At 45.8% G+C, this 12,031-nt stretch overlaps 2 protein-coding genes across 18 annotated transcripts in view; one reads left to right on the forward strand and one right to left on the reverse strand.

Moving 5' to 3' along the window:
• The window catches only part of NAV2 (neuron navigator 2), a 306,190-nt gene extending 301,303 nt beyond the window's left edge, over positions 1-4,887 (forward strand). For all 16 annotated transcript variants that reach the window (XM_015286245.4, XM_015286247.4, XM_015286248.4 and 13 more), the window contains 2 exons: positions 264-467; positions 1,195-4,887. In XM_015286245.4, coding sequence (XP_015141731.1) covers positions 264-467; positions 1,195-1,320 — 330 coding nt within the window. In that variant the 3' untranslated portion in view covers positions 1,321-4,887. The remainder of the gene's footprint in view (positions 1-263; positions 468-1,194) is intronic.
• A 2,920-nt stretch (positions 4,888-7,807) lies between these two features.
• On the reverse strand, positions 7,808-11,597 carry LEUTX (leucine twenty homeobox). 2 transcript variants are annotated; one of them, NR_174029.1, is made up of 5 exons: positions 11,169-11,597; positions 10,842-10,943; positions 9,307-9,509; positions 8,286-9,205; positions 7,808-8,171 (listed from the first exon to the last, which is right to left on the reverse strand). NR_174029.1 is itself a non-coding variant. In NM_001199474.2 (4 exons), the coding sequence occupies exons 1-4, from the start codon at positions 11,515-11,517 to the stop codon at positions 8,837-8,839; spliced, it is 1,023 nt and encodes a 340-aa protein (NP_001186403.1). In that variant the 5' UTR covers positions 11,518-11,597; the 3' UTR covers positions 7,808-8,836. The 2 variants fall into 2 exon arrangements, 1 of the variants encoding a protein (NP_001186403.1); NM_001199474.2 differs by having other exon boundaries at positions 7,808-9,205.
• Between the last annotated feature and the right edge of the window lie 434 nt (positions 11,598-12,031).

Genomic DNA, 12,031 nt, shown 5'->3' on the forward strand with positions numbered 1-12,031 from the left:
AAATGGCACCCATAGAAGGGTGCTGTAGTCTCAGAGGAGGTGGTTAGCCTCTTCAAAACCACTTGCCACTTAAAAGTAATAAAAACTTTGCCATTGGAGTAATGGCCAATCTAATTTGGTTCTGTTCAGCCCTGCTTGCAAGTTTCTTCTGCAGTTGAAGAATCATGGCATGTTCATTTTGGTTAGGTAAGAAGCGAATAAAATGGTAAGCACATGGGAATGCTTCAGGGAATGTTTTGAAAGAATCTTGTTCCCTTTTCCAGCTGTATGGGAGGAGAGCTCCCTGGGAGGATCCTGCCAAATGGGTAATGGACACATACCCATGGGCAGCCACCCCGCAGCACCATGAGTGGCCTCCTCTGCTACAGCTGCGGCCTGAGGATGTCGGGTTTGATGGCTACTCCTTGTCACGGGAAGGCTCAACCAGCAAACAAGTTCCAGTGAGTGACGCTGAAGGAGATCCACTGGTAAGCTTTTCCTTTCTGAAGCAGTGAAACTGCCTAGTTTCCCTTTGTTAAAGGGACTAAAAGCAGGAATGAAAAGCTAACGGACAGCAGAACATGTTTTAGTTTTCACTAGCTCACATATTCAGGTACAGACATCATTTCCAAACTCAATGATTCTATGATTCTAAATATCAAGCTAGAGATTTGTACCTTCAGATCAGCCTGTTTCAACAGTTTTGTATGCATTTCCATATGTCAGAGCAAGAGAGGAGAAGGATGCTTGCAGAATCCTGTGGACTAATCATAGAATCATAGAATGGCCTGGGTTGAAATGGACCTCAAAGATCATCTAGTTTCAACCCCCCTGCTTTAGGCAGGGTCCCCAACCACTAGGCCAGGCTGCCCAGAGCCACATCCAGCCTGGCCTTGAATGCCTGAAGGGGTGGGGCATCCACAACCTCCTTGGGCAACCTGCTCCAGTGTGTCGCCCTCTGAGTGAATCAATTCAATCTCTTCATTTTTAGCCTTTCTGGAAAAGCGTACAATTCATGACTAATTTTTTGTATGTTGCCATAACATTTTCTAAATGTAATTCCTCTTTTCAGATACACAGGAATAATTACTCCAGTTGTCTGTTCCTTACCTTTGTTACGTGCTGGCAAAGTGAATGCAGATGTGATTATTATATGGAGTTGGTACTGTTTCTACCCTCAGAATACAATAATTGTGTACTTTTGTGCCTCTGTAGATGAACATGCTAATGAGACTGCAAGAAGCAGCCAACTACTCAAGTCCCCAGAGTTACGACAGTGACTCTAACAGCAACAGCCATCACGATGACATACTCGATTCATCTCTGGAATCAACGTTGTGATCTTCATCAGATAGAAATAGGTCATTTCCATGATTGCTCTCCTGCTCGACAAGAGTCCCAATCACAAACTCATGAGAGGAATGTGTTCCTGGGCTGGTATCTCAGTATTAGAGCTGCAAGAACAAGAAGACACTTAGAGTCAGTCTTGAACCTGGGTGCAGGCAACCCAAGCAACCTTTGTATTGTTTTTCTTCTTACAATGATAAGAACTGCACTATTCCTTTATTTTCTTCTGTTTAGTTGCTGTAAGCTCTCATGCCTAAGATACTGAAGATGTTAAAAATAGTCATCGTTACTAAAAGAAAAAATACTTAAAGGGGAGGGATTTCACAGCTATGAAGCAAACAGCTTTGTGCCATGTAGAGAAGGAGAGGGGAGAGGAAATTTTTGCCTTTGCTGCTTTTGACCAAACACATTTAGGTGAGGGCTGGGCTTTTACCAATCAGCTTTGCAGATTAAACTCAGCTTTGTATAGTTTTGGTGCTATAACAATATTGCTTGCCTTGGTATAATACTCCGTAAAGGCAAAGCTGCTAAACAGGGAAGTTTGAATAAATATAATAAAAAAGGGGGGTAAGGGGGGGGGGTTGGAAAAAAAGAATGAAAAGAAAAAACACTGCTCTCCTTGCCAGTCTGAGACCTTGGCTTTCTTTCGTTATGTGTTTGTAAAGATAGACATATATATAAATAGGAATATATAAAAGTATATATACAGTCTGAACAAATCAGGTTTTTTCCAGCACTGTGTAACCATCAGTCCTACTACTGGTTAACTATCAGGTGGCCCTCTGCTGTGCAGGGCCCAATTCTCCTCCCACATCCTTCCCTGGTGCTCAGTTGACTTCAGTGGGAGGGAGTTTCCCTCCTCTGCAGAAGTCAGCAGAAGTCCTACAGCTCTAGGGGACCTTAGGGACCATGTGGGCATCCCATGAGTCCTATGCGCAGCGGGTAGGTAGCTACACCCCTGAAGGGATGGGTCAGACTTTCAGTTCTTAATTCTTGCCATGAAACATTACAGCAGTTTTCTAAAAACGTTGGGTTTTGTTCAGGGTTTTTGTTCCGATCAGCACAACCATGAATGGGTTAGTTACAACTCAGCTCTGTGACACTTCCAAGTGCTACTCTGATGACCACATTTCCTCCCATGGCTTTTCATTTTAACTGCAAACAAACAAGCAAACAAAGTATTTTAGCAGGAAGGAAGGTACTGTGTCTTTTGAGTTTACCCAGGCCATGCTTTTGAGTTTTGGCAGAGCTGTGAACCTGGTTTTATTTCTCCTCCTCTCCAAACACGCACACCTGCGCTCTCAGTGTTAAGGCTTTGTACTTCTGTTGGGAAGAACAGGAGCACCTCACCAAGAATTGCACTTTCCGCTCCATGGAAGCAAACACTCACACCAGCAGCCCCACCAAGCCAGCTGCCTTGGGCTGTACCTCAACACAACCACCACTCCTCACTGTTGACCTGTACGAGCCTTTCCTGCTATCTTTTGGTGCTGAATTTTAAAGCGATGCCTTATTTTATACTAATTGTGTTGATTAAATTAGTGCTGTATATTCTGGGATTTTATTTAAATAAACAGGACTAAGTCATCTCTTGGAATATCATACATTGCTGTGAATATGATTTGTACAAGACACTAGAATTTGTTGCAATGTGACAAAAAAAAAAAAAAAAAAGGAGGGAGATGATGAGAACTTTTCAGGTTCATATCAACATGCAGCTGTAAATCCCTGAAGAGCTCTTTTATCCGTGCAGGAAAAGTTTAAAAAAAAAAAAAAAAGATTTTCAACTAAAATAAATGCTGTCATTATTAAATTACAGAAACGTGCTGGGGTTTGTCAGGGTACAGAAAGAAAACTCATTAGGTTTGTTCTTCAAGAGCCTGTTAATCCTTGTGGGTTTAAAGTAATGGAAGAGAGAAGTTCATGCTCCTGGGACTCAGTTGGAGAGGATAGTTTGATGATACCTCATGACTTCCTGTAACATACCTGTGCTTATGTTGTCTTACTGAGCTGGTCTTGAATCTGCTCCTGTTACAACTTCTAAGTGCTGATGACTCTTTTTTTTATTATTATTTTAAAGAAAAATATTGTAAGAGAAAAATTTAAATATTTTAATGATGGGGGGAAGCTTCCTGTTGTTGCTGTTTTTAACTCTCTGAACTCTTTTGTTATGTCACTGAATGAAATACCAAGGGCTTACTCAGCCGATGTTCCTGATGTGGCCTTGGTACTATCCAAATGGGGTGTGTCTGTATGGAGTTAAACGCATGGCATGCTGGTGATGACTTACAGAGAGGTGAATTTTTCCAGTAGTCCTGACAGTTCTGCCTCCCAGCACTGACTTTACCTGCTACTACTGTGAATGTTGATGCCTAATTCTCCAACTCAATCCATGCAGACATAGCATGTGCCTGTTGCAGGACTAGGGCTTTCAATGGACTTGATATCCTAGAAAACATCTCAGTTAATCTTTGACTGAGTTCTGTAAGACATGTTTATAATGGTGTTTTTATTTGCGGGGAATGGGGTATTTTTTTTCTCATGTTTAATCCTGTGCTTATGCCCAGGAAGGAATTTCTGTTGTCTATTATTTTCTATTGATGCTAATATGGGTTACAGTAAAGAGCAATTTGGAGTGGGATGCTTATCCTAAGCATCACAGGATTCAGTGTCTTTCTGAAACTTTGGGAGGCAGGGTTACCCACAGTGCACACTTAGTTTTTATCAAGACTTCAGTCTTTCTCTAAGTGACTTTCTTCTCATTTAAGGCTTTTTCAATAACACTTCCTTTCCTTTTGCCTTTTTTTTTTTTTCCTACAAAGTTGGCTTGTTTTAAAGGAGAACAACAAGGGAAAAAAAAAAATAAATCAAGTTTCTATGCAACATTCACGTTGTGTTATAAACTGAAAATATAAACCATTTTCTTCAAAACTGCCAAGAGTGATACAGGCCATAAATGAGATGTGGTTTATTTGGGGAAGGGGAGGGAGGGGTTTCATCTTTTTGTACATTTTGGAAGAAGCAAACTGGTATTTCATTGTTGATGCTTAACTTCGATATTATGTGTACGAAACCTTGTCTAAATGTGGCAATTTTCTTTCAAGAAAAAAAAATACAAAAACTAAGCAAAAAAAAAAAATCTTTCTTTGTCGATATTAAATGGAAGGTTGCTGTTTTAATCTAGTCGTTTCCAGTGGAGCAGTTTATGAAATATGTTCTATAAGATGTACATTTTTTCATTGTAACATAGAAATGTAAATATTTGATTAAAAGTGCTGCATTTTGATGAATTTTTTCTAGCCATTTTTAAAGAGAAAAACTAGGAATCGAGTATTTTGTGTACGTTTATGATGTTTTCCATTTGCTCCTCTCCCTATTTAATTTTCAGTTCTCATTTAGGATTGGAATTTGTGAATGGTCTGTTTGAGATCATGCCTCCCCTTTCTCCCCCTCTCCGTTTCTCCCCTTCCCCCCACCCCTGTGTCATGGAGAATAAAGCTGATGATTGTACCAGTCTTAAATTATTCATGATTCAATAAAATTGATGCTTATTTATTCAAATTTGTGGTTTCCCTGAACTTTTTGTCCCTTCTTAATTGACATCTTCCATTTGAAGATGGTGAGTTTTAGTTCTTTATTGTGAAAAGATACCACCAGCTCTGAGACATTATACCACTAAGATCCCCAACCCCAGCCCACCCCCACTATGCCCACTGACCACATCCCTCAATGTCACATCCCCACAGTTCTTGAACACCTCCAGGGACAGTGACTCCCACACCTCCCTGCGCAGCCCGTGCCCAGCATCACCGCTCTTTCTGAGAAGAAACGTTTCCTAATATCCAACCTGCCTCCCCTCATGCAACTTGAGGCCATCACCTCATGTCTTATCGCTGTTACCTGGGATAAGAGGACCCCCCACATCACCACAAGCTGCTGTCAGGCATTTGTAGAGAGTGATAAGGTTTCCCCTGTGCCTCTTCTTCTCCATACTGAACCATCCCAGTTCCCTCAGCCAATCCCCATCACATTTGTGCTCCAGATCCCTCAAAACTCTTCTGGCCTTCTCTTGACACTCTCCAGGTCCTCATGTACAGCCAATAATCTGCTTAACTATGTCTTTATAGCGTGTTCTCAAATCAATAAAAGAGATTTTACTGGTAGGTATTTGCAGGACAACTCAGAAAGGTGATTAACCTATTGGACTTGTCTGTGCACCTCGTGACGAGCCTAGAGAATGTTGTCAGCCAGGCCTTGCCTACACTGTATTAGAAGAAAATGCCTTGGCTGCTCATTGGTAGTCATTAAGTCTTGTGGAGGAATTCTTTTTTGTAGGCTGTCTTGTTCTGCTGTCTGGTTTTTTCCTTCTCTTTACTTTTTCCTTCTGAGTCACAATCATAGAATCCGAATCAACAAGGTTGGAAAAGACCTACAAGGTCATCCAGTCCAACAATCCACCTATCACCAATAGTTCTCACTTAACCATGTCCCTCGACACAACATCTAAACATTCCCTGAACTTGAACTATTGTCATTTATTTTAATAGTACAGCAGTGCAAACTAAGTCAGAGCGGATTATCAGCAATGGGGTTTCACCTATCGCTTAGCAGCAGTTTTCTAGAAGCAGGAACAATTTTGGGCAAGCTCTAATGGGTTTCCATATTTGATAATGCACAGTACTTCATGTTTTAGAGTTGGCCCTGTAAGATGATATAGTCCTGACCTTGGACAGTGAATCAATACTGGGCCAGCACCAAAATGCTTAATCTCTCTCAGGAACTCCTCTTTCTTCCCTTTTTCAGCCTCCCACATTCCTTCCCCATGTTCTTTCTTTCTCTGATGCATGCTTTCTTGTATGTTTATCTTCACGTTTTGCTTCATCTCCCCCTTTCCTTAACCTTTATTGTTTCCAACATCCTATTTTATTCCTACTTTATGTCCTGCCCAGCTCCACCTCATAATTTCTCGGTGCCTTAGGATCAGTGCTGATTTCCTTTCTGCACTCGAAGGGGAAACTCCCTGGGATCACTTTATGCAATCGGTCTGCAGACTGTGGTGTGTGCTTACATCCCTTGGCCACCCCCCATCAGAGGGATACTGAGCCCCATGGCAGCCAGCCCGCATGTGCCCACCTGGCTGCGCTCACGCTCCACTCCTCAGCTCGTCAGCTGAGAAACAGCCCTGAACACCTTTCCCCTGTTCAAAATCCCTTCTTTTGCAGTTTGAAGGATTTTATTCATTTATATCAGATTCAGTTGTGGTCAAAAAATGCAGCAGCCCTGAAGATGCACAATTAAGGTCATGTAGTAGCAGTAGCTGGCAGAAGGGATGCTCTTCTAGCCCACTTTTCTCCCCAGGCTGGATGTTTCTTGTCTGATGCTCTGGTGAGGCAGCGCCTGGTGCTAGATCAGCTGATATCTGAACAATTTTCTGCAATGTTCTGTGCTTCACAGCAGTCACTTTGGGCCCAGAGACATCCAGTGGATATGTGTTTGGTGGGGGAGAAGGGGAAGCAGCCAGGAGCGAGACCATGCTAAGCCGCAGCGCTGTCAGCCTATGGGTAGGGAATGGAAGGGCTGCCCACTGCAACGTCTGGTGCTGGGCAGCCACCATCTTCCTCTGCCCTGGCTGCTGCAGAGCTGACAGTGCTCCAGCCTCATCACCTCCCACAGCTGTCCTGCCTGAGTCACCACACAGAGGCTGTGAGCTCCTGAGTCTGTCCTGAGTTTTGTTTTTCCTTTTACCCAGAAATATTGTCCTGCTCAGTCCCTCATCCTGCCTGTGATATCTTGGTGTTTCCCTTCTCCTGGGTCACAAAAAAATGCAAACATAGTCTGCCCGTGCTGAGGAGCTATGAGAAGGGGGAAGGGAAATTGAGCTGATGTTTGTCATGGCCAGGTGGTATATCTTGATTATTGTTAGCCCCAGGCTTTTAATGTTACAACAAAAAACAGGTCAGTCTTGGGTGTGAGTTCTTTCAGCTTTTCAAGGTCCATTGCCGACTAAGGCAAGTGTAAGTAACCAGTATTGCCTCCTCTACCTCTAGCTTATGGGCTGAGGCCCGTGGAGCCACCCAGTTGCACAATCTTTAAGATACAAAGGTAGCCAGTTCTGCAGACCTTAATGAAAAGCACCTTTTTATTATTTATTTACTTATTTATGAACATTTAACCACTGAATCCATCTCTGTGTTATTTTTGCATGTATTAATGTGGATAGCCCAAGTACTGGAAATCAGCAGGTGCTCTAGTTCATACTGCAGTGGCTGATTAAAATTAAGCAAAGGATTGTTCAGATGCATTGCTTCATCTTTGTCTTATGAACATTATTTTCTTAGAACAGGCCCTTGTCTTTGTTTGCCTTACCTTATCAAATTACTGCAGTGTTGCTAAAAAGTGGTTTTAATGTTTCCCTATTTGGTCCCAGACTCAACCTACACCAACCTGCAAACAAGAAGCAAGAAATGCTGGATGGCCAAGCTTGGAAATCTACATTCATTTATTTGGCAGTCATTCATTTTATTATATATACACATATTTAAAGTCTGTACATGGTAAAATACAAAATAAAAGTGTTTCTTTATAAGTTACACATTTAAACAGCTACATTTGTTCGTAGTTCAGCCATCATTTAATTAAAAAAAAAAGAAACCTTATTCAGCCATTGTTATAGTCTTTCACAATAACCTTGGTATAAAACATCCATACAGAGTAAGTGTACAAAGTAGCGTACAGTTCATATCAGCTGTGCAAAGACAGCAAAGTTCAGTCAAAACCAAAGAGGTACATCCCCTTTCCTCTGTCCACAGCATATAGCAGAAGCCAAGCGGAAAGCAAGCACAGGCCTGTGGGCAGAAAAGCGAGTTAGACAGTGCTGCGTCTAGAGAATGGATACGTAAATTAAATAAAAAAACACCAACAGAGAAGGTCCCCACTACACAAGGCACACTGTGTTATACCTGAAGGCGATTGTGGTGGTTCCCGCAGGTCTGTGGCATGGTGAGGGTGAGGAGGGGACAGTGGTTTGTCTGCACATCTCATGGACATCCTTTGCCTTGGGATGAGACGATCACCAGATCAGAGCAATCCTCAGGTTCTGAACTCTTGGTAATAGCTGGGAATTCGGTTGGAAGGTGGGAAAATGGCCACAGCACCTGTATTTTGTTGGTAATGGTGGTGTTTTGTCTGGAAAAAATATTTCCCTGCTATAAAGAAAGGAACTGTCTGCTCCTTGCTTTCAGGCTGATGAAGCTAATTGAGCAAATATTGGTTGTTAAGCAGAGAAGAATGGTTTTGAAGAGGTCAACAGACACCATGGGTGTGAAAACCTTCTCATGGGACAGAAAAATCAGGAATACCTGGAGCAGGAAGGCTTGTGGCAATGTGATAGGGAACCTGCCCTGGAGAAGCACATGGACATGTAGGTGGGACATCACCTCTTCAATTTATAGCCCTCTGTTATGTACACCTTTGCAATGTCCCCATGTGATGGTAGAAGCAGCTGGGCAACCTAAGAGACTGTTATCTCTTCTTCTTCCTCCCCTTCCTCATCCTCTTCCTCTGAGTCCGAGCAGTCTGAGGGTTTGCTGGGGCTGCTGGAGTGTGATGGGGAGGGAGGTGTCTGGGGGCCCAGCCTGTCCCGCAGGTGCTGCGGAGCTGGGTGGTAGGGCAGCGGGTGCCGGGGGCTGGGGGGGCATGCCATGGGGCCTTCGTCCTCTTCCTCCTCCTCCCCTGAGCACTTCTTGCCAACATCGCTGAGGTCTGGGTGGGGGTTGAACTTGGTGGGGAGGGTTTGCTCTCTGCAGCCACCAGAGGAGAGGAGCTCTCTTTCTTTGGAGTTCCTCCACTTCATTCTTCTGTTCTGGAACCAGATCTTCACCTAAGGGTGCAGGAAGAAACTCAGAAACAACTCAACTCAGTAACATGGGGAACAGGGAAGGCCTTTGGTTGCACCTCGAGGAAGGGGCATGGAGGGCTCACCTGTGAGTCCTTGAGGCCCAGCTTGGCCGCCAGCTTCTTCCTGTCGGGCTTGCTGATGTACTTCTGCTTCTGGAACATCTTCTCCAGTGCCTTGCGCTGCACATCAGAGAAGACAGCACGGCGCAGCATGCCACGGCGCGGCTTACCGCGGGCAGCCAGCGGCCATGAGAAGGTGCCGGGGATGGGCACGACAGCTGAGGCAGCTGCAAGACAGAAGAGCAGGGTGAGCGTGGACCACGGCTGCCACCCCAGCACCCACCGATTGAGGCCCGAAGGGAACTTCACACTCAAATGGCCATTGCCTTTCAGTTGGCCATAACTGGGATTAGGGCCATCAGCACAAACGTGGGAAATGGCTCGATGGTGGCCTGTTTTGTTGGGGGATTCAAAGGGCTCCGGCCTTAAAAGGAGAGGCGCAGCCCACCGGCTGGGGTGGAGGTGTGGGAGAAAAGCTTTCCCTCCTTCTTGTGAGTTTTTTTCAGAAGCTTTTATCATTTCAGACACTTTCTTAATGCTTGAGATGAAAATGAGGACTTTTCTGGTCAGAACAAAACCAGCCCCTTTGGACTCAGTTTTGATCAATCAGTATTCATCTTTTTTTTCTTTTTTCTTTCTTTCTTTCTTTTTTTTAATATATTAATCTCTCTCCCTCCCCCCAAGTTGGAGAATTCAATCCGAAGACATGAAAAGTAACAGCTAATTAGCACACTGCCTGGCTCCCCGTGGCATTTGTATGATAAAAAGGGCAGAGTTTCGCCTTAAAAAAAAAAAAAAAAAAAAAAAGTGTGGTGGGGGAGAGAACCTCCCCAAGAGAGACAGAGATGCTAATGAAGCGTGAATGGTAATTGTGTAGTAATGAACTAACAGAAAAAGACTGAGGACAAGCAGCTAACGCCATATATTATTGGAACAAAAGAGATTTACACTTTCAAACTAAACACAACGGCATGCCGGGCTTCTCGGGAGAATACTGATGGCACAATCGTCTCTTTCCCCAAATCATTTTCATTAAATGGACATGAAAAGCTATTTATAAAGCTCAAGTTGTTTTTGTTAGGCTATTCACCCGCTGGAGAAAGGGAGCAAATTCCATTATCCGGAGGATGAATGGAAGAGCTGGGTTTTTTTTTTTCCTCTCTCTCTCTTTCCCTGTTTTTCTTTTAAACTAATAGCTTGTGTAATTAGATTTAAAAAGAAGAAGAGGAAGAAGTAGAAGAGGAAGAGGAAGAAGAAGAAAAAGAAGGAGGAGAAGGAGGAGGAGAAGAAGAAGGGAAAGTTCTCCGCAGGTCCGTGAGGGCCGCTGCCAGCCCCAGGAACGCGCGGCGGGTGCACGCGGCTCCGCGGAGACGCGCGGCTGTGCGCGGGCACGCTGGGCGCTGTCCTCTCCGCCCGTGGTGCTGAAGGCGACGGCGGGGCGGGAGGGAGCGGGCACGAAGCAACGGGGTGGTGGGCGGAGGAACGTCAGTTGGGGGGAGACAGCGCGGAAGCTGGGAAAGGTGGGGGGGGGGGGGGGGGGGGGGCTTTTCTAGACCTACCTGGAAAATAGGAAGATCTGATGAAAGGCTGGAAGGATCCTTCAAAGTACGGGAAGGAGAAAGTCTTTGGAGGGACGCTTTGAAGCAAGGCAGGAGAGGACTCTAAGTGAAGAAATAGAACGAAATTAAGAGGGCTGGCAGCGCGATCGGCCCGGGAGTGCTCGGCGGAGCTCGGCTCCCGCTGCCGCCTGGCGCCGCGTTCCCTCCACGGCAGAAACCCCGGCTCCTTCGGGGCCCGCCGCTGCCCGGCCCCTTAAGTAGGGGGCGGCGAGAGGGTCCTCCCTGCCCCCTCCCGCTCCCTTCTCTTCCCCCGGTGGGGCCGCTTACCGGCGCGGGGGGTGGAGGACAGGATGGCGTTGACCCCGAACTTGAGGAAAGTGGAATCACTGCCGGAGCTTTGGGACGAGCAGATCCTCCTGGCCGCCGTGCAGCCGGGCAGCTCCGGTGTCCCCGAGTCCGTCCTGGGTGCTGAGGCCGGGGGGGACATGCTGCTGGGCGGGGGAGCGCTGCGGGGCGGGTAGGCGCCGGGCCGGCTGATCCGGATCAGGTCTTCCACCAGGAAGCTGGAGTGGCTGGAGAAGGCGGATTGCAGCGACTGCGGCAAGGTGAGGGTGGGAGTGGGCCGCAGCAGGCTCGGGTAGACGGCCGGCGGGGCGATGAGGCTGGGGAACATCATCGCAGGGGCCGTCCGTCCGTCCCTCCGCCTGTCTGTCCGTGAATAAAGATCCCACTGGCGAGCCGGGCAGGGTTCTCTGTGCCCTTCCTCCTGGATGCGGGGTTTTATAGTGGTCAGTCCCGCTCGGGCTCTTTCAGCGGTGACAGCCCCAACAATGGGGTTCAACAAAGTTCTCCACTCCGGCTTCATTCAGCGGCCGCTCCGGGGCTGCCCATTGGTTCGGGGCTGCAATTTATGATTGGATTAGGCTTCATAAGCACCCCGCGCACAATGGCCGCGCCACAAAGAAAGTGTAGTCATCAATTTTGCATATTGACCGCCTCTTTGGAATACGTCGCTCCAAAGGCTCCCAGCAGGGTTTTGTTCCGAGGCAACACACACAGGCTAATTAAATGCCTATTTAAAAGTTTCCAATGACATCTTGCCTCATAGAAAGGGAATTATTTAAAGAAAGCACTAAATTTATTTGCCTCTCCCCCGCTGAGATTAGGAAATAAATCAATAAATATTCATC

Source organism: Gallus gallus, chromosome 5, assembly GCF_016699485.2.
Source record: "Gallus gallus isolate bGalGal1 chromosome 5, bGalGal1.mat.broiler.GRCg7b, whole genome shotgun sequence".
NCBI classification, from domain to species: domain Eukaryota; kingdom Metazoa; phylum Chordata; class Aves; order Galliformes; family Phasianidae; genus Gallus; species Gallus gallus.

Excerpts from the sequence above, each read along its gene's own strand:
- LEUTX (NM_001199474.2), bottom strand. The coding sequence starts at position 11,517 with ATGATGTTCCCCAGCCTCATCGCCCCGCCGGCCGTCTACCCGAGCCTG. Across the intron at positions 9,510-10,841 it reads CAGATCTTCCTATTTTCCAG|CTGCCTCAGCTGTCGTGCCC; the intron begins GTAGGTCTAGAA and ends TCTGTCTTGCAG. Across the intron at positions 9,206-9,306 it reads TGGGCCTCAAGGACTCACAG|GTGAAGATCTGGTTCCAGAA; the intron begins GTGAGCCCTCCA and ends CTGCACCCTTAG.